The 26,887-nt window shown below is 37.8% G+C and overlaps 2 protein-coding genes across 3 annotated transcripts; both read right to left on the bottom strand.

Moving 5' to 3' along the window:
• Nucleotides 1–422: 422 nt before the first annotated feature.
• LOC127639828 (GTP-binding protein 2-like) lies at nt 423–12,049 on the bottom strand. Of its 2 annotated transcripts, XM_052122086.1 has the most exons (13): nt 11,962–12,049; nt 11,674–11,880; nt 8,383–8,409; nt 8,097–8,281; nt 7,871–7,976; nt 5,748–5,945; nt 5,442–5,616; nt 4,505–4,724; nt 4,053–4,188; nt 3,920–3,978; nt 3,051–3,222; nt 2,263–2,427; nt 423–1,880 (listed from the first exon to the last, which is right to left on the bottom strand). In XM_052122086.1, the coding sequence occupies exons 2-13, from the start codon at nt 11,851–11,853 to the stop codon at nt 1,692–1,694; spliced, it is 1,812 nt and encodes a 603-aa protein (XP_051978046.1). In that variant the 5' UTR covers nt 11,854–11,880; nt 11,962–12,049; the 3' UTR covers nt 423–1,691. The 2 variants fall into 2 exon arrangements, with proteins under 2 accessions (XP_051978046.1, XP_051978045.1); XM_052122085.1 differs by having other exon boundaries at nt 11,674–12,007.
• A 1,792-nt stretch (nt 12,050–13,841) lies between these two features.
• LOC127639331 (chromobox protein homolog 6-like) lies at nt 13,842–23,225 on the bottom strand. The gene is made up of 6 exons (XM_052121264.1): nt 23,123–23,225; nt 22,470–22,513; nt 21,626–21,691; nt 20,693–20,759; nt 19,526–20,527; nt 13,842–19,020 (listed from the first exon to the last, which is right to left on the bottom strand). The coding sequence occupies exons 1-6, from the start codon at nt 23,189–23,191 to the stop codon at nt 19,018–19,020; spliced, it is 1,251 nt and encodes a 416-aa protein (XP_051977224.1). The 5' UTR covers nt 23,192–23,225; the 3' UTR covers nt 13,842–19,017.
• Between the last annotated feature and the right edge of the window lie 3,662 nt (nt 23,226–26,887).

Below are 26,887 nucleotides of genomic sequence, written 5' to 3'. Positions count from 1 at the left end.
CCTCTGTAATGCCTTACCCTGTTGTGGCAGGGCGGAGGGCGGGCCGGGTTGTGATCCTACACACCCGGTCCCGTATTAGGCTAATCAAGCCTTCGTAAACGATCTCTCTCTCTCCCGCACGATCCTCTGCAGCCGACCTTTATCCCTCTCGAAGGCTTGATTAGCCTAATACGGGACCGGTTGTGTAGGATCACGACCCGGCCCCGCCCTCCGCCCTGCCACACCTGTAGACTTCCACTGTAAGTGCATTACTAACACATACAATTATGTGATTTTTGTTAATGGTAATCAACAGCATATCACAGATGATGTCCATAGAGTTTGATTTCCTTAAGTTTAATGACAAACTATTTGTCTTAAAAACTAAATAAAATCAACAAAAAAACAAAGTTTATTACATAGGAATTAATAGCAAAGCAATAGATATCTAGTCCTGTACGAGGCATCAGTGAAGCCTTTTTAGAAGATACATGAACATCCCAAATGTAATACAACCAGCTGCACTTCAGACAATACTAATTATTATTTGTGAAATCACAAACATGCATTTTTGACTAATAGCTGTGTTTATGAGAATTTAAAGAGTGGAACTCATTTGTGAAACACAAGCAGAATTAATTTTTGTTATTTGTTCGTAAAACTTATCTGACGTACATTGTTGCGTCAGTGTGTTTTTTCTGCTTGTATATTTGCAGTCACATTATTAGTACAGTAAGTCAAAAATGGTGCATTTAAATTCATGACCAGTACATTCAATGTTTTTTTTAGAATTGCACAATATCTCAAATAGGAGTGCACGAGTGAAACTAGAACGCACAGCACAACCCTTATTTGGATTACTGTGCATGCGTAGGATCGCAAGACAGACACAGATCACACAAAGCTGCCAAATGGTTTCAGTCAAACCCTGTAAACCATCCACCTTGCTTACAAACAAGCAAATATTTTGTAGTCATATCAGTGATACAACTTTGTAAATGGACACAATGAAATCAAGACCAAAAAAAATGTATTCTGATCCTAAAACCCTAGAATTCTTTAATTATTTTGTTGTGACAGGAAGTTTATGAAATTGACATATTTAAGATTTCTCAATCAATGCTACAATTATGTTCTTATAATACAGTCTGCAGGCTGTAGAAAGTGTTCCTATAGCAGTTTGCTCCAGATACCCAGCTAAGACCACAGCTTAGTGACTCAAAATCCCACATGCTTTACTCAAAGTCAACCGGCTTTAACTTAAGACATGAAACGCACACATACAATATGTGAAAATGGGAGACGTTTCCGAGCTCCTTTACACTATATATTATACCCTTATCCAGTAGTTCCCAACTAGTTGTCTAAATTAAAATATTAAAATGCAACTAACCATATAGTCGTGTATACTTAGGATAGCAAAATATATAGGCTACGGTAATCAACTTTCCACAGGAAGAAAACATTTTCTATCCTTTATTGTTGACGTCAAAAATTTCACCAAACATTACATCAAAATGTCAAAGGAGCCAATAGCAATTACACACGAGAAAATCCGCGATTAATATAGGCAAATCTATGATTAAAGTAGCAAAGCCTCTTGCTAATCTGAGTGTGAAAATGAAGGTGCATGATAAAACTAGGGTATACAATCTCAAGGCAAAGACAGGATGTGACTGCAGTCATGTGCCCTGTTTGGACATATAGAGTATCTAACTGTGGTTCTGGTTGTGGTTCTGATCAGGCACGTGGTTCTGGGTCGAGGGTCGAAGGTGTGTGACATGTCCGATGCCTTTGGTCACCCCTTCCCTGAAGAGCAGCTTGGCTCCCACATGTAAATATTCGGGGTGCTTTAAGAATCTGAAGCACACCACGGCTCTCTCTCCAGTACGGAGCTCCTCCTAGAGGACACGCAGACACACACATCTATTTGTGATGTGCACATGGACATACAGCACCAGCTTTTAACATTTAAGAGTAATTCTTCAATTAGGGTCACTTTTTATATATATATATATATATATATATATGTGTGTGTGTGTAATTTATTTATAAAAAAAAAAATCAATATGTTATATATCATATTATATATATTTATATAACTTGTTTTGGTTTTAATGAATGCATCACAGTGAATTAACGTGTTAAATTGACAGCCCTAACATATACAGTATATATGTAATTAATTTTATATAAATATATAAAGTTACACAAAACATAAAGATAGAAAATTACATTTAGAAAGTAAAAAATTATTTAGCAAAACTTGAAGCTGTAAATTACCTTCCCAAGGAGGCACTCAACTGTTGCGGTCTGCCTCACGTTCCCCACGTGCACCGTGACCTGGAAACCACAGCGGAACGTTTTGGCGTGGAACAGGAGAACGATCGCGGCCTCAAACTGCCAGCAGATCGTAGGATTCATCTTAGGACTCACCATTACCATGCCCTGAAAACACACATATTACAAATCTTGACTTGGAAAGACTTGGCTTCATAAAAACTTCATAAAGTCTGACTAGAACCAGGGTTCGAGATCAAAGGGTCCGCAACAAATGTGGGTACGTTTTTTAATTGGCCGGTGAAATTTTATGTTGATGATTATTTTGATGCTGCCTTTATTTGCTTTTGAAGCTTCAAAATTTCGGTACCATTCACTCGCATTGTATGGACCTACAGGTGAGTAAATGATCAGATAATTTTCATTTTTGGGTAAACTAACCCTTTAAGGCTCATCAGACGAGTTACTTACTGGTCATTCATATGACAATGTAGTTTAAAATACAAATTAAGTTTTGTTGTAATAGGTGAATAATCTGAAAAATAATTCTGACAATTAAATATCTCATAAATAATAAACATTTTTTTAAAGCAATTCACTTTTAAACATGCTTACAATAATGTTTATTTGTCTCTCATTTCTGTAAAATCCACTTGTAAAATTATAATAATTGGCCAGTTCATTTTTTCTTCTAAAAAGTTCATTTTGAACTCTGATTAGAATGTTATTGTATCACATGAATGTGCATCAATGCAAAAGGAAATGTTTACTTTGCAGTTTTGATATCAAACCTTTCGTAGTAATGAGCGATCAAAGATTCCCAGAGCGAGAGTGGCGGCCTGTCCGGCTCTCAGGACGCGGCATCCGGAGCGATTTCTGTGAATACTGCACACTTTCAACCTCAAGAACCTCCCGTCGTCTGTAGGGCCCACAACCAACCGGTCTCCTTCACGACACACACCACTAGAGAGAAAACCGAAAGGCTGTTATCAACTGAAAAGGCATGGATGGATGGACGATGGATGGATGGATGGATGGATGGATGGATGGATGGATTGCTGGATGGAAGGTTGGATGGAAGCTTAGATGGATGCATAATTGGATGGAAGGTTTGATGGATAAATGGATGGATGGATGGATGGATGAATGGAAGGTTGGATGGATAAATGGATGGATGGAAGGTTGGATGGATAAATGGATGGATGGATAGATGGAGGATGGATGGATGGAAGGTTAGATGGATATATGGATAAATGGATGGATGGAAGGTTGGATGGATAAATGGATGGATGGATAGATGGAGGATGGATGGATGGAAGGTTAGATGGATATATGGATAAATGGATGGATGGACAGATGATGGATGGATGGAAGGTTGCATGGATAAATGGATAAATGGATGGATGGATGGATGGAAGGTTGGATGGATGATGGATGGATGGATGGAAGGTTGGATGGATGGATGGAAGGTTGGATGGATGGATGGATGGATGGATGGATGGATGGATGGATGGATAAATGGATGGACAGACAGACAGACAGACAGAGAGAAGAGAGAGAGAGAGATAGATAGATAGATAGATAGATAGATAGATAGATAGATAGATAGATAGATAGATAGATAGATAGATAGATAGATAGATATCAGATGTGAACTGACCTGTACAGCGTCCCACCAACTACAGTCCCAACATCTGGCACATTGTAAATCTCATCTACCTGTAAGAACACACCACATGACATATAGAATTGAGACAACATATGTGTGTTGGTTTGCATGTGTGCGTATGCACCTGGAACTCTGTGAGCTGCTGCATGAGTTCCTCCTGCTCTTTGCTGTTGCTCAGAGGAGGCAGAATGTTGAAGAAGACCTTCAGAAGATCCAGACTCTCCCCAGATACACTGGAGAGGGTGAAGATGGGCGTCACACTGTGAGGACAGAGATCCATTGTTACACAAACGCACACACAAACATGCAAATTATACAGCAAATGTATTTAGATTCTCAGTCATTGCTCCTTCTTCTCCTTCACATTTAGGCCAGAACCATATTCTACACAAGCAGCCAAGATTAGCCAATCACTCCAGTTTATTTACGTATAGAGGTCTTAATGGTAAAGTAGCAAAAACTGTCAGGGTGGAAAATGGCCATCAAGCTAAAAGAAAAATGCCACAAAAGTGTAGTATATGACTACTTTAATAACATCTTTTTCTCTCTTTAATACATATGGATATACATTGGTACCTGGTGGATTGTGCAAACTGCTGTGCGGCGGTGACGGCGTCATCAGGGTTGGCCACCACCATCGGGACCTTGTTGCAGCCGGGCTGTTTGAGAACTCTCTCCAGTTGACGGACGGTTTTCTCCACGGTGCTTTTGCCGCACAGGTCCACCTTACTCACCACAATGAATATGGGCATCTTCAGCACCATCGCCAAACCCAGGTGCTCCCTTGTTGTGCCAGCTGACAAAGAGTTTTACAATATACAGTAAAGTGTTGTGAACACCAGAATGGATACAAAATTAATTCCCAGTAGGACTAGAAAATATAGCTAAAATTTGTTATGCACCACAACAACACAAAATATCCTTTATCTTTTTACCAAAACATTTTAACGTAATGCTTCTGTGAAGATTTTTAAGCGATGACACATGGTTAAATCAATGTTTTTGATTTGATGACTGTTTCCGGTTATCACCATTTTTGCAGCCGAGCTTTAAATCAAAGACACTACTATCATATTTTTGTTTTAGCACTCTTTAATGTAAAGCAAGGAGCATGCACATAACTGTTTGACTTATTGACAGTCTTTGGGAAACCTAAAGCGAAAGTGTGAAGTTTCTGCACCACCAAGCGGAATTGCAAAAATAAACTTTCCAAATACTCCCATCTGCCAAACAGATAGTCCCGCCCCAAACTCACACCATTGGCTGAGCCACAGGCGGTCGGGTCACTCAAACAAACAAAGCGACAATCAACCTATCAATGGCTATTCATAGCTACATATTAAGCTTTCCAACTTTGTATTTGAACCTAAATAATTTTCAACATATTGGAAATATTCAATATATCACCCAGTCCTAGTTCCAAGTGTCATGGATTAATGTATGTGTTCATAATTTTGCATGATCAACCTTTAAATCAAGTTGGTGCAGAATATAAATGCATATAAAGACTAACCAATGCCAGTGTTTGCCCCTACCACCAGCATGGCAAAGTCTGGACAGTAGCTTGTCAATCCGAATATGGTGGTCTTCAAGTACTTATAATGACCAGCCAGATCAATAAATGTGATCATCTTCGAAGAGCTCTCACAGATCTCATCTGCTGTTCGTGAATCACTATAATTTACAACCTGAAAAGACGAAAAAGATCATTTCTCATTTAACTTCTTTCCATTTAGGCAATTAGGAGGTTTTTGGTTTGAATCCCGGTTAATGCACTGGAAATTCAACTGTAATTAAAGGTCCTCTATATTTCTCCCACCTCTCCTTTACTGTTGAAGCCGAGGATCTCGAAACTGATGCTGGATGTCCGGCCGGTTTGAATCTCATGCAGGTGTCTGAAGAGGTTGAGTCTCGCCCTGCCTCGCCCGTTATCCAGCTCGCCCTGAGTCAACACGCCCAGCAGAGTCGACTTCCCTGAGTCCACGTTTCCCAGAACAGCAACACGTAGATCCAGGAACTACACAAACAAACACAGAAATCATAACAACTTGACAATTTAATACATTCATTAGTGGGTCAATGAAAAATTAGGGATGTCCGAGATAAAGAGTAAGATTCTTTGTTAAAGGAAGTTTGTATTCATGTTGATGTTCATACGTATGGAGCTTCATTTTATTCAAACTAAAATGCAAACTTTAGTTTCAATTGTATTTATTATTTTTTCTAGTTAAAGTTTCATGTTCAAAGTCAACATGTTTTTATATGTTAATGAGTGGGCAGTGCTACAGATTGGATACTCTAAATGGAAAGTTCACCCAAAAATGTTAATTCTCTCATCATTTACTCACCCTCATTCAATCCCAAATGTGAATGACTTTCTTTCATCTGCAGAACACAAATTAAGATTTTTAGAAGAATATCTCAGATCTGTAGGTCCCTGTACATCAGACCTTTGTAGCTCCAGAAATCTCATAAAGGAAACATAAAAGTAATCCATATGACTCCAGTGGTTTAATCCATGCCTTCAGAAGTGATATAATAGGTGTGGGTGAGAAACAATACATATTTAAGTCATTTTTCCTTATTCTAAATCTCTACTATTACATCTGAAAGTCACGTAGTGCCTGTTTAGTTTCACTTTCACATCTGAAAGTGAAAGTTAATGTGGAGATTTAGAGTAAAAGAGGACTTCTCACCCACACCACTTCTGAAGATTTGGATTTAACCACTGGAGTCCTATGGATTACTTTCATGTTTCCTTTATGTGATTTTTGGAGCTACAATGGTCCGATCACTATTCACTTGCATTGTATGGACCTACAGAGCTGAGATATTCTTCTAAAAATCTTCATTTGTGTTCTGCTGATAAAAGAAAGTCACACATCTGGGATGGCATGAGGGTGATTAAATGATGAGAGAATTTTAATTTTTGGGTGAATTATTACTTTAATACAGACATTCGCAGACACTTGATGAAATGGTTAATGGGGTTTTCATTTTCATTCGTATCACAAAAGACTTAAAAATAATAATTACGTTTTTTGTAAACTTTTTTTAAATGTATGTATACTGTATAATTTTATATATAGATACAGTACAAATATATATATATCTGTGTGTGTGTGGTCGATTTTAATGTATTGTTTTTTTTTAAATTGGCAGAAAATAAGCTCCATGCATACATTCATGTTCATACATTTTTTAAACCAGTAAAAACTCTTTTAATCTTAATCATTATTTTGAAACATATATTTTGAAAAAAAAAAAATTCAAGATAGAAAGGGCTTTTAACAAATATAATTTGTAAAATAAAATGTAACATTATTTGTACGTTACAATCGCACACACACAGATATATATATATACAGTATACAGTACATACTGTATATAATTAAAATATAAAACTTAGTTATTATTTTAAGTCTATTATATATATATATATACAGTACAATTTCACAATTATTTTAACTAATCTTGTCATGTCATTAAAAGGTAAAAGATCTGATGTTTTTGACAGACTTACTCATACTGAAATGGATTTGGTGGACAAATGTTTATAATATCATAATTAAACAAAACTGCTTCATTACATCTTATTCTTTATAATAAAAAATAATAAACATTTTATTAACTACTAAATATACTGTAGATTTGTCTATATATTCTTTGTTCCAAGCTCAGTATGAGTACACCACTTTGATATTTTTTACTTAATATCCAACAAAAAATATTAAAATAAATCTTAACAGAAATTGAAAATGTGTATTTCATAACAAAAGGTGTAAAAGCCATTTAAGTAATTGTCTAAAAAAATATTTCTTTTGTTTTTTCTTAATCAATTAATAGATCCAGACACAAATAAGTGTGCGTCACGTCATTTTCTAGAATTATAACAACAATTAACAATGGCTTTAAAACTTATTATATCCATCACAAGCTCACCTGCTGGTCATCCGGAACTTTCCGCACAAGAACCTCTGCGATTTTCCGTCGAGCTCGATCACTGTCCACTTCCCTCTCTCTGAGGAGTGTGATATCAGCTCCAACCCTGCGTAGAGTCACAGAGTCTTACCAAGACAACACAACACGCTTGTAAGCCATGCCTTACACACTGACATTAAAGAATACATGAATTAGATGTCTATTAGTCACATACTAGAGTACATACTTCTCGGCCATTCTGCGAAGGGTCTTCAGTGATGCTTTCATATCTTCCTCTGTTAGTCCAACCAGCAGACCGTTATCCTCAACCCCAATCTGATACACCGCCTCCCCGCGGCCCTCCTGAAGTCGCCATTTCAACTGAGTGGCCAAGTGTTCAAACCGATACTGTGTAGGGTTCACTAGCTTCAACTGCACAAGGGTTGAAAGAGAGCATGAATATGTCACCAAAATCAGGGATCAATTGAACTTTTATTTCCTTGACTCAGTTTGTGACAGTAGGGCCTGTGTACCTTGTATTCAATGTTTCCCTCTTCAGCCTAAAGAAATAAATAAAACATGTAAAAAAGAAATCTTGCACAAGATTTTGAAAACAAGTCCTTGCACATTCATTTACTGACTTACAGCATAGCGCAGTGATGGTATCAGGTGGTAATATTACCATGTAGCTCTGGTACTGGCACTTGTAAAATACCATGGTACATTTTCAAAACCATGGCTATACTTGGTTAACCACCTAGATAATACTTATTATCTAAGAAACTTAGATAATAAGTATTATCTGTAGAAATCTAAATGAATTCATACACTATAATGGTTTTACAGAGGTAAATTAACATGTGGTGTAAATACTGTCATTTGTAAAATGTTATGATGTCTCAACATTGAGAATTTATTTTTTTTAAACTTGCTCAATGAAGCTGTCAGTTGAGGACATGTGAGGTGTCTATTTCTCAAACTAGAGACTCTGATGTACTTATCCTCTTGTTTAGTTGTACATCTGGCCTTCCACATCTCTTTCTGTCCTTGTTAGAGACCAGTTGTCCTTTGTCTTTGAAGACTGTAGAGTACACATTTTTAAGAAATCTTCATTTTTTTGGCAATTTCAAGCATTGTATAGCCTTCATTCCTCAAAACAATGATTGACTGATGAGTTTCTAGAGAAAGCTGTTTCTTCTTTGCCATTTTTGACCTAATATTGACCTTAACGCATGCCAGTCTATTGCATACTGTGGCAACTCATAAACAAACACAAAGACAATGTTAAGCTTCATTTAATGAACCAAATAGCTTTCCACTGTGTTTGATATAATGGCAAGTGATTTTCTAGTACCAAATTATCAATTTCGCATGATTACTCAAGGATAAGGTGTTGTAGTGATGGCTGCTGGAAATGAGGCCTGTCTAGATTTGATCAAAAATTACTTTTTTCAAATAGTGATGGTGTTGTTTTTTTACATTAGTAATATCCTGACTATACTTTGTGATCAGTTGTATGCCACTTTAGTGAAAGTTCCAATTTCCTTCCAAAACAGCAAAATCTGTCCATTATTCCAAACTTTTGGCCACATTGTATAGTTTTTAACTGATAAAAAAAAAGTCACATACTTGAACATTTATGGTACAGATATGTCAGAATACTACAAAAATGTAGTAGCTTATGTAACATTTACCAAATAGTGGAAATTGAAAATGTGCATGTATGCTCAAAATATATGAACTAAACATACATATATATATATATATATATACATATTCATTTATGGCAATATACAGTGAGGAAAATAAGTATTTGAACACCCTGCTATTTTGCAAGTTCTCCCACTTGGAAATCATGGAGGGGTCTGAAATTGTCATCGTAGGTGCATGTCCACTGTGAGAGACATAATCTAAAAAATAAAATCCAGAAATCACAATGTATGATTTTTTAACTATTTATTTGTATGATACAGCTGCAAATAAGTATTTGAACACCTGAGAAAATCAATGTTAATATTTGGTACAGTAGCCTTTGTTTGCAATTACAGAGGTCAAACGTTTCCTGTAGTTTTTCACCAGGTTTGCACACACTGCAGGAGGGATTTTGGCCCACTCCTCCACACAGATCTTCTCTAGATCAGTCAGGTTTCTGGGCTGTCGCTGAGAAACACGGAGTTTGAGCTCCCTCCAAAGATTCTCTATTGGGTTTAGGTCTGGAGACTGGCTAGGCCACGCCAGAACCTTGATATGCTTCTTACAGAGCCACTCCTTGGTTATCCTGGCTGTGTGCTTCGGGTCATTGTCATGTTGGAAGACCCAGCCTCGACCCATCTTCAATGCTCTAACTGAGGGAACTGTTGTTCCCCAAAATCTCGCAATACATGGCCCGGTCATCCTCTCCTTAATACAGTGCAGTCGCCCTGTCCCATGTGCAGAAAAACCCCCCAAAGCATGATGCTACCACCCCCATGCTTCACAGTAGGGATGGTGTTCTTGGGATGGTACTCATCATTCTTCTTCCTCCAAACACGGTTAGTGGAATTATGACCAAAAAGTTATATTTTGGTCTCATCTGACCACATGACTTTCTCCCATGACTCCTCTGGATCATCCAAATGGTCATTGGCAAACTTAAGACGGGCCTTGACATGTGCTGGTTTAAGCAGGGGAACCTTCCGTGCCATGCATGATTTCAAACCATGACGTCTTAGTGTATTACCAACAGTAACCTTGGAAACGGTGGTCCCAGCTCTTTTCAGGTCATTGACCAGCTCCTTCCGTGTAGTTCTGGGCTGATTTCTCACCTTTCTTAGGATCATTGAGACCCCACGAGGTGAGATCTTGCATGGAGCCCCAGTCCGAGGGAGATTGACAGTCATGTTTAGCTTCTTCCATTTTCTAATGATTGCTCCAACAGTGGACCTTTTTTCACCAAGCTGCTTGGCAATTTCCCCGTAGCCCTTTCCAGCCTTGTGGAGGTGTACAATTTTGTCTCTAGTGTCTTTGGACAGCTCTTTGGTCTTGGCCATGTTAGTAGTTGGATTCTTACTGATTGTATGGGGTGGACAGGTGTCTTTATGCAGCTAACGACCTCAAACAGGTGCATCTAATTTAGGATAATAAATGGAGTGGAGGTGGACATTTTAAAGGCAGACTAACAGGTCTTTGAGGGTCAGAATTCTAGCTGATAGACAGGTGTTCAAATACTTATTTGCAGCTGTATCATACAAATAAATAGTTAAAAAATCATACATTGTGATTTCTGGATTTTTTTTTTTAGATTATGTCTCTCACAGTGGACATGCACCTACGATGACAATTTCAGACCCCTGCATGATTTCCAAGTGGGAGAACTTGCAAAATAGCAGGGTGTTCAAATACTTATTTTCCTCACTGTATATCAGATGTCTGTATTAAGTAACATTTTACATCCAAATGCTCATATTACAGTGTAGTTACATCATTACTATGTAATAACTACAAACAATCCCTTATGAACATTCACCATGGTAACCATTTCATCCGCCAAAATCATAATTATTGTCCCAACTGTGAAGAAATGTAACAAAATACAAAGATTCTGAAAGCTTCTTACATTTTAAAAATGAACCATATGAACGTAGATATAAATGTAGTAATGTGATATTTTGACGGAAGCAACAGTATGGTTACCATGGTACATATGTTCATTTTACATGTCATCACTTTGCTGAGCAGCTTGTAATTACTAATGTATTACTTTTGTAATGAACTGTATTAATGTGTCCTATAACATGCGCAAGCCCTTAATGCGGTTATCATCAGACTCAAACACATCGATTCACCTCCGGTGGTAAAAACGACGGAGGCTCGTTGGCCTTCTTGCCCCTGCGTCTCTTCCCTCTTTTGCCTCTCCTCCTCTTCTTTGGTGCATTTTGTGTGGCGGTCTGTGAGGTGTTATTCTGCGGGCTGTTTGTTGTCGGCGCAGACTTGATGCTGCTGCGGTCTGCAACCTGCACATCCATAGCTCGCTCGCAAATAGAGATAAAAGTCTATTTTAAAGTTAAATAAATATCTATTTGAAAAAATGCACGTCTCATTTATAAACAGGGACCATGCATTTCCTTGCTTACACGTTATTTGGTGTTGCACTGTGATACGCGGTCTGTCTGGGATCCATGACCGCAACAACATCCTCCTCAGTGGGCCGGGACAGAGCAGTGGTCCCGCCTCCATCATTCGCCATACATGCATTTAATCTGTCAAGCACTGTGTGATATCTGTGACTTTTGTGGAAACACGGCTGCTTTCTGATGTAAACTGAGACACTTTTGTTTTTCTAATTTATATATAGGCCTAATAGCCTACATATTTATTTATAAATAAACATATTTGACAATTTCTTGTATAAAATAATCACTAAATGCAGTTACTTTGACTTGCAAATATAACATACATAAATATATTCAAATTTAATTGAACATATTATTATAATGTCATGATTTGAACTTTCCTTACAAACATGTTTAATCGTGTACCACATGACATATGGAAGCCTCCTATAGGGAATTTTGCCAGGTAATACTTCAGAGCTTGCGTATAGCATCTGTGTTCATGGATTTGAGGAGAATGTTTCAGCCATAAGACTTTTTTCTCCTATGATTTTTCCATTTGTTCTTCACTTTAATGGTGGAAAAAGACTCATCTTTTACATCTCAAAAACTAAAATTTCAGTGGACGCTCATACCACACATTTAAAGTCAGAAGTTTACATACACTTAGGTTAAAGTCATTAAAACAAATTTTCTAACCTCTCAACAGATTTAATATTAGCAAATAATTTCTTTTTGCAAGTCCTTTAGGACATGTACTTTGTGCATGACACGAGTAAATTTCCAACAATTGTTTACAGATTGTTTCACTTTTAATTGACTATATCACAATTCCAGTGGGTCAGAAGTTTATATACATCAAGTTATCTGTGCCAATAAGCAGCTTGTAAAATTCCAGAAAATGATGTCAAGCCTTTAGACAATTAGCTTCCATTAGGAGGTGTCCTGAATTGGAGGCATACCTGTGGATGTAATTTAAGGCTACCTTCAAACTCAATGCCTCTTTGCTTGACATCATGGGAAAATCCAATGAAATCAGCCAAGACCTCATAAAAAAACTAAGGCCAACAAACCTGACTCAGTTACACCAGCTCTGCCTGGAAGAATGGGCCAAAATTCCCGCAACTTATTGTGAGAGGCTTGTGGAAGGCTACCCAAAACGTTTGACCCAAATTATGGCAATGCTACCAAATACTAACCAATTGTAAACTGTATGTAAACTTCTGCATCACTGGAAATGTGATGAAAGAAATAAAAGCTGAAATAATTAAATCTCTCTATTATTATTCTGACATTTCACATTCTTAAAATAGTGATCCTAACTGACCGAAGACAGGGAATGTTTTCTATGATTAAATGTCAGGAATTGTGAAAAACTGAGTTTAAATGTATTTGGCTAAGGTGTATGCAAACTGTACACTGCTGCTCAATGGTTTCACACTTCTAGCTTTGAGTGAAGTACTTAAATATAAATTAGTAGCTTTTCAAGCCATACAATAGCTTTATGCAAGGAATAGACCTAAATGCAAGCTATTACTTGCTGTATATATTCCTCTCCAATGGAGCCCTCAAACCTCATTTGCGTACATTTAAATATTGCTGGTTGGACATCAAGAGCCAATGTCATTTTATGATGGAAAACCTGGCACGACGTGTGTTGGCGCATCACATTTAATTTGAGTGCTAGTAACTTATGATTGTTTTCCATGCAAGGATACAAGAAAAGGACAAGTAATTGACTTGACGTACAATCTATCCATAAATCACTGTTTACATGGAGCAAACTCCACTCACAGAAATAACCTGAAATAATCCATAAACTTGCTCACCCTAAAATGGTCAAAAGTATTTTTATCCGTCTAAATGCAACTAAATAGATAGCAAAGAGACCGTGTCTTTAAAGGAATTTTATTAAAAGCATGTTTCATGAAACACACAAAGCAACAACATCATGACATTTAAATGACCTGTACAATTAGGTTTCAGAAATCATGCATTCGTTACATTACGATGTCATAGCAACATTATCATAATAATTAACTTTACTACAAAAAAGATGACTTATATAAATCACACTTAGTTCAGTTGTTTGGGTTTTCCATTCTCTCAAACCCAAATTAGACTATTAAAATGGAACAATGGCTATAAAATAAAGGCAGCACGTATCATTCAATTCTACAGTACAGAAATAATAATAAAACTCCTCGAAAAACACATCTGATCTGCTATTTGAGGATTGCAATCTCTAGTACCTTCATCCACACCTTATTTTTTCAAAAACATAATCTCATAATCTGTGCCATGACGGGCTCTGATGGCTACATCCTATAAAATACAAGCCCTATTGCATGAAATGTAGGCCACATATTATTATAGTGCTAAGCTACCTCTTTAGGTGAAACAATCTTGCACTGGTTCACACCATAGTGACATCTATTTCCTACCATTTAGGATATAATGGTAAACAAAGACTTGACTGTTTGTATGTGGAACACTTTGTAGACCAAGTTAACAACAACATGGGGAAAAACAGAGCAGCTAAAAGCACCACACGTAATGCCCTAAATGGGACAACACCATGGATATTTTCAGAATCATCAATTTCTTCAGACCTGGGATAAACTGATGACTACTTTGATAAACAAAACAGATTAAAATATCAAAGAATGTTCAACAAAACACTGAAAAGTAGAGGAGTTCACACTACAGGAATAGCTCAGTCATCATTAAAGGGATAGTTCACCCAAAAATAGAAATTCTCTCATAATTTACTCACCCTCAGGCAATCCCATATGTGTATGACTTTCTTCTGCTGAACACAAATGAAGTTTTTCAGAAGAATATTTCAGCACTGTAGGTCCATACAATGCAAGTGAATGGGTGCCAACACTTTGAAGCTACAAAATTCAGACCAGATGAGAATTTTCTAAAGCAATACAATAGGTCTGGATGAGAAACAGATCAATATTTAAGTTGTTTTTCCTTCACTTTCACCTTCTGCTGTTGGTGATTCACATTATTCATGCATATTGCCCCCTACTGGGCAGAGAGGAGAATGTATGATAAAACAAATGACTTAAGTATCGATCAGTCTCTCATCCACACCCATCATATTGTGTGTGAATACATGGATTTAACCACTGGAGTCTTATGGATTACTTCTATGCTCCCTTTATGTGGATTTTGGAGCTACAATGTATGGACCTATAGAGCTAAAATATTCTTCTAAATTCTTCATAATATGTTCTGCAGAAGAAAGACACCCATATCTGGAATGCCAAGAGGGTGAGTAAATCATGAGATTCATTCATGAGAAATACATTTTGGGTGAACTATCCCTTTAATTATTCAAAATCTAAAAGATTTGTTCCAGAACATGCAACAGCAGTTCATAGTGACCACAGAAATTGAGCCCTAAAATTGACCCAACCAACCAAAAAAAATTTAATAACTATATTTAAAAAATTGTTCAGTCAGATTTGTAAAATGGACGAACTGGTTAATTAAAAATAACAGGCTCTTATAAATTCTCCTTTTGTGCTAAAAGTAAAACAAACAGCATACATGCACGAAATGGCAGAATAAGGAAATCATTTTCATTTTGGGTGAACCATTCCTCATCTTTGTGGTAGCCTGTAAACTAACTAAATTACTAGACGGTAATGACCAACTTATAGTTTCATAATAAGTTAGAAACAGTTATAGATACACACACACACACACACACACACAAACAAAATAAAGAAAAGTGACAATATTTGTAAATAATTAGATTTTTCAACATAATACATGTCCACAATAAAGGTTAATTTCTCTCTAAAGGCACATCGATAAAGAGTAAGAGTGCTCCATTAGAGGACGGCTTCATGACTACATACACAACAATGTTCTATAATTAAATCGTATAATGAGGTTTGACTTTGTCCTCTGGTGGAGTCTGGTATTTTATCATCCTTCCATACACCTAGTTAGCTGCCATAAACTGTATTAACCCGTTTCTTCAGGTCTAATGAGACAAGTTATTAATAGGTGTGTCTCATTGCAAAGGCTATTGCTAGGTAGGACGTGTCCTTTGTACGTAGCTATACAGAGCGTCCTTAACTTACGACGCTTAGTTTAGTTTAAATGAGAAGGCCTTCGTAAGACAAAGGAAACAGAACGTATCATAGTTGCTACGACAGCACGTCTTACTCTTAACCTACGCAAGCACTCTGAGTATATATATAAATACACTGCTTCAACTTAGTAATCAACATTATATCTTCGGATAAATCGCCATTATTTTGTTTTTCCTGAAAAATTATTTTAGTTTACATTGACACAAAGAACTGTAGGTTGAGAGTGCCAATGAAGTATACACCTCCAGTGTCCTCTGAATTTTTGTGAAAGGTCATGTTTGAAGGCTATATTTGGAGTGTCATACTTGCTTTTCTGAAACAAGAGCCTCAATGATGTATGCGGCCGACATCCAGAGCATGCAGACTCTTAAACGAGACACACCGAATATTGCTTGCTGGACTTCCCAAAAAAAGTCCTTTCCTAGTGAAAAGCATCCCCTTCTACACCTCAACATTAAAGGAATAGTTCACAGAAAAAAGAAAGTCCTCTTCTGTGGAACACAAAGTTTGAAGAATGTCCAGAGTGAGAGCTATAGTTGAGGAAAATATTATTAGTAAATATGTGTGTGTTCTATGGAAGAAAGAAAATAATTGGGATTTGGAAAGGCTTAAGGATTAGTAAGTGACAGAAATTTCATTTTTGGGTGAACTATTCCTTTAATAAAATCTTTAGTATGTAGTTATAATTGTGTGTATACAGTAGCTTTTCTAAAGCTACTGTATATTAGCAAAAGGACATTGTCATCCAAACTCTGCACCTACACGGCAATGCCACAATTTTCAGGCACAGCACGACTGAAGATTTGAACTGTTTATCACTATTAACAGCATCTAAAGCTGCATTCTTGTCTTATTTTGACATATAAATGTACTGGGTAAGAGTTTCTGATATTTCCATTGACCCTGTGGTATCTATTGAAATTTTCTCACCATTTAGTCAATTCGTAGAGCTGTTGTTGAGTTAACAGCACAACAACGGAGTTCGTGCACATGAACTACATAGAGTGCATTCTTTCAGGGAATCACTTTGACTAGCCAATGCTACTTGAGTGCACTCCATATGCGTGTCTGTTTGCTTGGCTATAAAGTCAGAGTCATTTCATGCAAGTACGTATAGGCAGTTGCGAGTGCTTGGCTATCGCATTGCCATCATGCACATGCCATCTGTTCCCCTACACCATGACAGTTGTTGACTTGAAAGAGATAACTCACTGTAGAAGCGGACAGTTCAAACTAAAGGCCCGGGTATACTTTGTTTTTCTGCCTTACGTATCGGATTGGGCCCGGCGTTGTCTTTCGGAGTATACGCTTCTGACAATGAGCAAAAATGAATGCGTTCGACACATGCCCACCACAGCTGCTTTGTGCTTTTTTAGTACAGTCCATTGACTGTAAAAAAATCACCTTTAGAACACTTTGGTTTAAAGTAATTTAAAAAAAATAGCCATCGGATGCACTGACGGTGTGCACATACAAGGATCACGTCCGCAGGTCGAGAAAATCTGGGCCGCACGCAATCAGGCCGTGCTGCATACTGTGTGTGGAGCGATCAGCAACACAGATAATGTAAGTATCCTCAGGCCTTAATGCCTGCTATAGCACCCCTTGAGGCAACGTTGAAAATGCAACGCGTATTTGTGTTATGTTGATACTGACACATTTTGGAATGCAACTACATGTAAAATCAAGCTTACGTAGATAGAAGCATCTGCGTACGCAAGTATGTGTACGCAGATGCTTCCGAGTATGTTTTGGCCTTAAGCCTTCATGCCGATTCATGATTAATGTACTTAAGGCTGAGCTTGGTTGTTATTTGTTCGTTCAATAGCAGATCTATGCATGTGCAAATTGTAAAAGCATGCAGACTGTCCTCCTGGGCTGCACAAGGACTGTGCTAATGAAGAAATTGGCGTAACAGCATGCAGAAAAACCAAGTATACCTTCAGCCTTATGGGGCTACCTACATGCAGTTACCAGCACAAACAAAATACGCACGGCCTCCAGACAGTAACGTTTGAGAGTGCGAAAGAGGGTTTCATTAACCTAGGCAATTTATTACATTTGGTAGGTTTAAAAGAAACCCAAGGGTTTCTAAAAAAGATGTTTCCAACTCCTCAATCAAGTTCTGTGAGAACTTACCACTGGTTATTGGCCCCAAAGTTACAGTATCTAACAAGTATTTAACATAAAACAGAAACTATTGTAGTCTGGAGGCAAAAAGAAGGTATTTCTCAGATAAGGGAAGTGGGTGGATGAGTATGTGGAAGGTTTAATGTACAGTACCACACTCTCGATGCAGTCCTCAGCGTTCACACTTGAAAATAAATCAGTTTAGAGTCTTGGTGGACATCTGGATCAGAGCGGAGGTCAAGCAGAGGGAAATAACTTAATTGTTCTCTAGATTTTGCAGCTTTGAGCGTGCATATAAATAGTCATGTATTGTGCTGTGTGATACGGTGATCTCTACTTAAACTTCAGTTCTTCGCTGGACCGTTGTCAGTGGGGACAACCGAATATGTTGCTCTGGGCCCTGTTATGATGGGTACCCACTAAGGCCCTCTATGCTATAGCCTACTCATTGGGCCCAGGGAAGAAGGCCCCCACCCATACAAATTTTCTCCTAGGTCCAGAGAATTTTAGCCATGACTCTGATTCTTCAAGAGCAGGGGTTCGTTGTGAGCAAAGGAAAAGATTGGCAAGATCTATTCGATGCATATTTAGCATGCTGTGGCCTAAATGGGCATATTGCCACTTGAAGTGTCATCAAACAAGTGTGTCCATTTTTACTTGGGTAATAAAAAAATAAAAAAATTTGTTTGAAAGCTGCTGATGAGATGATTTCTCAGGTGGATTCTGAACTTTAGTTGTGGGGGTATGAGAATCGTGGTCTCTACAGGATGGCAGGTGACAAGAGAAGGTGGAATTACTGGGCAAAAGGCTAGGCTGTTGAAAAACTGGATCACTGGGGAAAAAGAGGGGGAAGAACAGCATGAAGTACTACAAAACCATCATAGCAATGATGTTATGCAAAAACAGTTGTTAAAATATACAGGCCAAGGGAAGCACCGCTGCCTTTGAATATTACTTCAATACATATACATTTCATCAAAAATACAATTGAATTGAATTAATGGCAACTTTAAGAGTGGTTGAATATAATTACAGTATAGCAAGTTCTCACAGGGTTAGGGGGCAAATGAGGAGAAATATGTTATAACAGACAATGGGGAACTTTAGTAGGCAGCAGGAGTGGAAGAGGGTGGGTTTTCAACAAGGGAAGGGGAGGAGGGTTCGGAACTTGCTCATGAATGGCAGAATTCCTTGATGGTGACAGTAAGAAGGTTTGTGGTGACGTCAGTCACAACTACATTGGCACAGCTGGGTGAAATTTCAGGGTGCCAATCAGGGTCCCCGTCTTTTGGGACCCTGCTTTCCTCTGGAAGTGGGGCAGTAGTGCAGTCACTAACCTGGCAGACCGAAGCTCGAGCCACCTGGGTTCGATGGCGAAGCTTTCGTTTTCCACCCCGAGATGCAGAGACATTTGGAGAGCCTTGGTCTTCATCTTCATGAGAGGACGATGGTGGAGAGGATGAATTGGAAGGCGTCGAAGGGAGGAATGGTGCCAGTCTGGATGTAGAGCTGGGCTTAGCTGCTTTTTGAGGTTGGGAGGCATTGTAGGAACAGGATGCTGGACCAGCTGCAGAAGAAGGAACTTCAGATTGACAAGGAGTTGGCTGTTTCTGTGAAGAAGAGGAGCTGCCGTTAGACCCACTGGAACTGGAAGGAGATGGTGGAGGCTGGTACTGAAACTTCTGCACATTTGTAGAGGAATGGCTTCCACCAAAGTTTCCAACACTTTGATTGGCTCCAGATCCTGACCCTTCATTGGCCATGGAAGATAATGGCCCAAAGGGATGGAGCCCAAAAGGCTGACCATACATAGGGAATCCCAACATTTTCATTGGATGCTGGAATGGCCTGTAGGGCACGTCCCCTTGCCTTTTCCCTATGATGCGATTGCGGGATGGGATTTTCGCCCGCCCTGAAAACGATTGTGGTGTCCTCTTGTTAGCTACTTTACCGCTTACAGATTTGTCAATAACCTTCAGGTTCAGGATAATGCGACCTCGCTTTACCTCCCGCGGTTTTACCCTGCGATTGAGAATGCGGACAGTTTCAGAGAATGGAGAAATGGGAGGACGGGATCCCGTGGGGTCAGCCAAGGGGTCGGGTCTGGGCAAAGGTCGACGAGACATCCTATGACAACGGTGGATATCCTTCTTGAGTTTATGAGCAGCAGCTAGGGAGTGCACTCTGGGGGTTGGAGCTGTAGTGTAGGAAGAGGACGATGAAGGCTGAGGAGCTGCTGAACTTGCAGAAGAGGAAGAGGTGGGAGGCCTCGCAGCAGTGCGAGGTGGAGTGAGTCTGGTTTTTGAGCTTCGAGATGTTTCACCCACCTGTGCTCGTGCCTAGAAAGGCAAAAAACAAATGTGAGTGATATACTTAAGTATCAAAAAGGAAGTAGAATCATGGATTTTGAAATCAATCAAAATACATCATAAGCTTATATTAAACAGTAAAAAAATATTCCATGACAGCTATATTTTTAAGAACATTTTTGATAAAATTCAAACCTTCAGTACAAAATGTTTTGGTTTAGGTCCACGTTTCTTTGGGCCATAAAGTTCTTGCTCCCGTTCCCTGTGAATTGTGGGACAGCATTTTTTAAGCCAAGGAAAATATAACCACTTTAGTGTCAAGTCCAAACCATAACAGTCAAATATGCAAGTAGATTAAACATCCAATAGCAAAGGCTAGTTCCAGTCTAACTGGCATTAAAGGAATAGTTCATCCAAAAATGAAAATTCTCTTGTCATTTACTCACACTTATGCCATCCCATATGTGTATGACTTTCTTTCATCTGCAGAAAATCCCATAAATTAGCATAAAAAAATCCATATGACTCCAGATATTAAATGATAAAATCAATGTCTTCAGAAGCAATTTGATAGGTTTAGGTGAGAAACAGACCACTTTCACATTCTTCTTCTTGTGTTTTGGGTGATTTCACATTCTTTATGCATATTGCCTTCTACTGGGTAGAGAGAAGGATTAAGCAAAAAAGGACTTGAATTACTTTCTCACCCACACTTATCATATCACTTCTAGAAATATGGATTATGATTCCTTTATTTGCTTTTTGGAGTGTCAACATTTTGACACCCATTCACTTGCATTATATGGACCTACAGAGTTGAAATATTCTTCTAAAATCATAATTTGTGTTCTGCAGAAGAAATCTGGGATGGCATGAGGGTGAGTAAATGATGAGAGAATTAACATTTTTGGGTGAACTATTTCTTTAAACAAGCTGCAAAACTAAAGCAAGTGATTACAAGAAAGGAAAATGTAAAAAAAAAAAAAAAAAATAAATAAATAAATCAGACTCTAACATTGGATATTTTAAGATCTGAGACACTGTGTTGGATGCATGTTTCAACAGCCTATACTGTATATTAAAGTAATAGATGCAGAGAAAAAAAGATGTCCTTCAAGTGAAACTCACTTTTGCTCAAAGGCTGAGATGAGTCGATCATCCAGGATGTTCTCCTCTGGTTCCCATGTGCTGTGTCTATATTGCAAAACATTTTAATCTTAAATTGGTAATGGGAAGTTGACAAATAACATGGAATGTTTTTTAAGGTTATAATTAAATACAATAGCACCATAAAAATATTTAGACTCTAAAGCCACACTTAAAATGTATGAAAACAAAAGTATTGTTTTTCTTCTCGATATTAAGTGGTATTTGCAAGCAAATTATCTAGATCTCAGAACAAATGGTTTTCTTTGCTATTTTTTTTTAATTACTTTAAACCAAAGTGTTCTAAAGGTGATTTTTTTTGCTGTTTGCTTAAAACCCTCTAAAAAAAAAAAATGGCCCACTCACTTCAATCGTAAGTGTAAGAGTCAAAATAATTTTTGTGGTTATCAACATTGTCACAAATGCTGTCAATTGAGCTGATCTTGTCTTGAACCCATAACATTACTTTAAATGTCCAAATACTTTTTGGGGCCACTGCAAAAGATTTTAGCAATTCACCTCAAAAGTTCTGTACTGTGCACGTAGCCTCACATGTCAATATGGATGTCATAAAAATGTCCAAGTATAATAACGTTACAAGACTTTAATTTGAAATCATTTGAGATGGACTAAAGCATGTCTCAATGCAGGGTACTTCCAAAACAACAACCAAAATAAACTTTTTCAAATGAGAAAGTCAATTTCTATGCAAACTGAAGAATTAAGTGAATATTTAAATGATGCTGTTTGTGGGTCAGACTGTTAGACATTACCTCCATTCTAATATTAGTTGTATTGTGTGGCAATTCATATATTCTACACTTACTTCAATGCCCAGCCTTTCCATTTAACCAGGTACTCAATTCGACCCTGTAGCAAAAGAGACAGGAACAGGGAAATGTTCTTGGTTCAGCACTGACTAAATGCATGATAAGATCAGTTTCAACCAAAAACACACACAAAAAATTAATTTGGGGGGTTAAATAAAGTCTATCTATTTAAAAATAATCGAATATAGCAAAACTAACATCTTTAAACAGTGTTGTATGACAGTATGTAGTATTTAAAACCTCTCTGTCCTCGAGCATGGTTGAGATATTTGAATCTTGTGTCAGCCAACATGCATTGATTTAGTCATGGATGCATGCCAGACACTTTGTCCCTTCTTTCTCCCCCTCTTGTTGCTCTTTTAGCGGGTTATTGTCAATTCCCAGTGCTACACAACCTATTTATATGACATAAATTACAAGTTGCATACCCAACTGCCCCAAGTTGTACTTGTTAATTCCAATATGACCAAGAAAACAAATGCACTGGGTCGCTAAAACGACAAACATCTTCAAGTAGGCCTCCCCCTCTTGTCATTACAAGCGCCTTGCACCTCCGCATCGCGAGACAAACGAAAAACGACCCACTCTCTGTGTTGTACATCACAAAAAACACCCCAAACGCACTTAAACATCTTACTTCCTTACTCACTTTCCTAACACGACTTTTCAGGATGGCTTCCGCGGCGAAAACCCGATCTCCTCCCGCCGACATCTCCATCTTTTTGGTGCGCGCGCCCCAGATGGCTCTGTCTCGCGGCACTGCACTTTACAAATCTGTGACAGCAGCAACAACAAACCACCGCGCCGTCACGTGTTCAGGGTCAACCAGCCCCCGGTTTTCCTGAAAACGGGTGAACGTTTTAAACATTGCAACATAAACCATACAGTATTATTTCGTTATACTGAAGATATATTTTACATTTCTGTGAGTGTTTGTTATGACCTTGGGTATCCTGTATGCTCTAACTTAAAGGTGCACTCACTTATTTTCTTATTTTTTTGGTCATTAAAAAAGTTGTACTCCTTAAGAAATGTTTTATACTTTAAAACATACTGTATGTATGAAATCATTAGCACTCACATGAGGTGAAGACTACAATTATGACAATAATATAAAAGCTGCTTGATTCTACATGGAGAGGGTCCACTCATGGAGGCGGCCATATTGGGATCACATGACTAGCCGAATACTACTCACTTATGCTGCGTTCATGCCATGTCTTAATTACTGTAATTATGAGATTCCGACTTGTAAAAATAGCAACATCATGCTATTATACAATAATTTGTATAATTAACTAATGTCTTAATAATCCAAGATTAATCTGAAAATAAACAAAAGACATACAATACAGTTGAATGTAGCTAGCAGCACAGATCTAGCACAGACTAATGTCCCTCTAAATAAACGATAAGTTTATCAATAAGACATTTGCATAACGACTGTTACTTGTTGTATTGCCATAGAAAGGCAGAATTCCGAGTTCTCAGGGTGTGAACAGCTCCTAAAAATAGAATTTCCGATTTGCCAACTCGTCATTACAATAATTATGACATGGCATAAACGCGGCTTTTCAGTAACTCAATTAAATGTTATTTAGCACTTTTCACTCGTGGATTCAATTAATCATGGCTGACTGTGGATAGTGAATTTCTACAATGACATCTTTAACTGTAAACCATTGCGTTTGAATGGGCTGCCTCCAGACCACTAGGTGTCAGTGTTAGTCAAAGATGGCATGCATAAATAATTACTGAGAGCTCCTTTAAAAAAAGAAAACCAGCAGTTAATTCAGAGTTATTCCAGGTATAGGTTTTTAAAGTCTTTAAAATCACTATTGGTCTTTTGTAATATTTTTTGTTTGTTTTTATAAATGATTTATTTGAACATTCAGTTTACAGTGTTGTACAACAAAATTAGTACACAACAATAAGTATTAAGAGCAATATAAAGAATAGTTAAAGAAAACACTTTACCAACACCATAGCTCAAAACAGAAACAAAACTAAACAGTAACTAAGATAATAAACAAGAAAGAAAGAAAAAAAAGAGAAAGAGGGCATTACTTAAATTAAAAGAAAATTATACATTAATTAAAGTAAAACATTTGTAGGCCATGCAAAAGAGTGCTTTTTTGTTAAGAGAAGATGAAATTGTAATCAAATACTGTTTTATCTCTTGTAAGAAAAAATAGGCTGCAATTTGAAAACTTACATTTATGAATATAAAATCTACATAGGAAAATAATTAGGTTTTTGTCATGTTTTATTTAACAAACAAAAGCCATTTATGACATCATCCTCCAAAACGTGATATCACTTCTGGTCATAAAACAACACAAAAAATCAAAATATAGTGCACAGGAATTACCAAATGTGAATGTATAATGTTGATACTAATACTTTGAATAGAATTGCATGGGAATAAAATTATAGTAGACTGAACCAATCTCTTCTAACACACGCCCTCTCCCTAAAAATCTGCCCTCCGCAGACATGTCAGCCAACCCGATGTCGGAAACCTGAACACACAAAATGATCAGTTTCAACCAGAGGCGTTTCCAGCATTGAAGGACATCCGGGGCTTAGCCCAGACAATTTTATTTTCACACTAGCAACCACTTCCCTGTAGTCCAAAGCTGGTGAGAGGGTATTCTTTGAGTTTTGCTCTGGCTGGGCCTGTTTCTACAGTTCCTAAATCTTCCACTCAAGTACTATCCTCAACATCCTCTCTCCTCCCTGAATCATCTGTGATGCAAAAGAACAGATACAGCACATAACTTATTGCAAATCAGCTTCAAACAACTAATTCATCAAGTGCTACATATGTCAAATTGCAGACCAATACCATTGAAGAAAATGTATTGGGAAGAGCAGATCAGTGGGATTGCCCTAATATCTATCATGATTCTTGAATTTTCATGTACATTGCAATAAAGTAATCACAAAAGAGATATATTATAGTGAGTAAAGTGAGGTAAAAAAAATACTGAATATAAATCATTTATATTTTTTGACATAAATAGTCAAAATGATGTATAAGATCCTAAGTTAAAGCAATACATGAATGACTTTAGTCTAAGTTCATTGACACACTATGGCATCGAACTGTATATAATTCTCATCATCTCTATGAGAATAATTCATCTGTCAAAATCCTTTCATTAGGATCATTGAGATAAACAATGTTTCACTTTTAACTTTCTCTAAAGTAAAGTGACTGATTAATTGTTACCAGTTTCCATGCCTGATTCTGGCACAGCTGCTGCTGCTGCTCCTCAATCTGTTGCTCATCTTTGCTACACTCTACAAAACCATATAATCAAATCAAAGTGTATATTTCCTACAAACTAATATCACAAAACGAGTCACACATACATTTTATGATAATGCTTATTGGTTATCCTTAGCGAAAACAACACCTGATAAACAAGAAAAGTACGCATCGAAACGGGGCTCGAATCTCGGTCTCCGGCGTGAGAGCCGACGGTGTTAACTCGGAGCTACCAAGATGCATCAATCTAATTATGGAGATTAGAGACTCTTGAGGTTTAGCTACTGTGGGTGAAAGCCAGCTAGATGATGATCTTAAGACTTTAAGGACAAAAACAAATGTGAATTCTTACCCACTGACTTCTTTCGGAAAAATCCCCAAAGCCTCATTTGCTTAATTTTTGCTGTCTTTCCTGCTAATTGCCGTTAACTCTCCACTAAGTAAGGTTAGTTGATGTCAACGACTGCGCAAGCTCCTCCTCTACCTGCTGCATATTCAACAGAGAGGAAGAAACGGAGTCGCCCATAGGCTACCGACAGCAAAGGAACTTATTCTATAGGCTAGATTATGCCTATGTCTATTTTTACAGGCTGTATGCAGTATGTGCAAAGCCAAAGCACAATGAAATAAGGCAACTTGTGATTTCGGGGGTTTACATAGGCTTTTGTCTGGTTTCATATTTGTCAGTCAACTATTCAAAATACATTCGGGGCTACACTCAAAACATTCGGGGCTGAAGCCCCGGCAAAATCGGCTGCAGCCGCCTCTGGTTTCAACCACTAGCCTACGCAAACGTAGGGCCCCAGATATCGGTAGAAAAGCTTGAAAAGTGACATGTTGTTCTGGGTACCATACAAACATGAATGCACTGATGTCAGCGCTCTCAGAGCTGTTCACGTTGGAGGTCCACTGGCAGGGGCGGACTGGCCATAGTGAGAACCGGGACTTTTCCCGGTGGGCCAGCTACGAACGGTGATGAGCAGGCAGCGTTAAGATGAAACGGGTTGCCGCGTTATAACGAACTGCTCTAACATCTGAATTCCAAAATGAATTCCAAAATGTTTGTGAGTGAAGTAGTTCTTCCCCTGTTCATTAAAAAAAGGGAAGAAAATTGTTTTGTTTTGTAAAAATATATGTAGG

This window comes from Xyrauchen texanus, chromosome 48, assembly GCF_025860055.1.
Source record: "Xyrauchen texanus isolate HMW12.3.18 chromosome 48, RBS_HiC_50CHRs, whole genome shotgun sequence".
Taxonomy (NCBI): domain Eukaryota; kingdom Metazoa; phylum Chordata; class Actinopteri; order Cypriniformes; family Catostomidae; genus Xyrauchen; species Xyrauchen texanus.
This window is presented reverse-complemented; position numbering and strand designations above follow the sequence as displayed.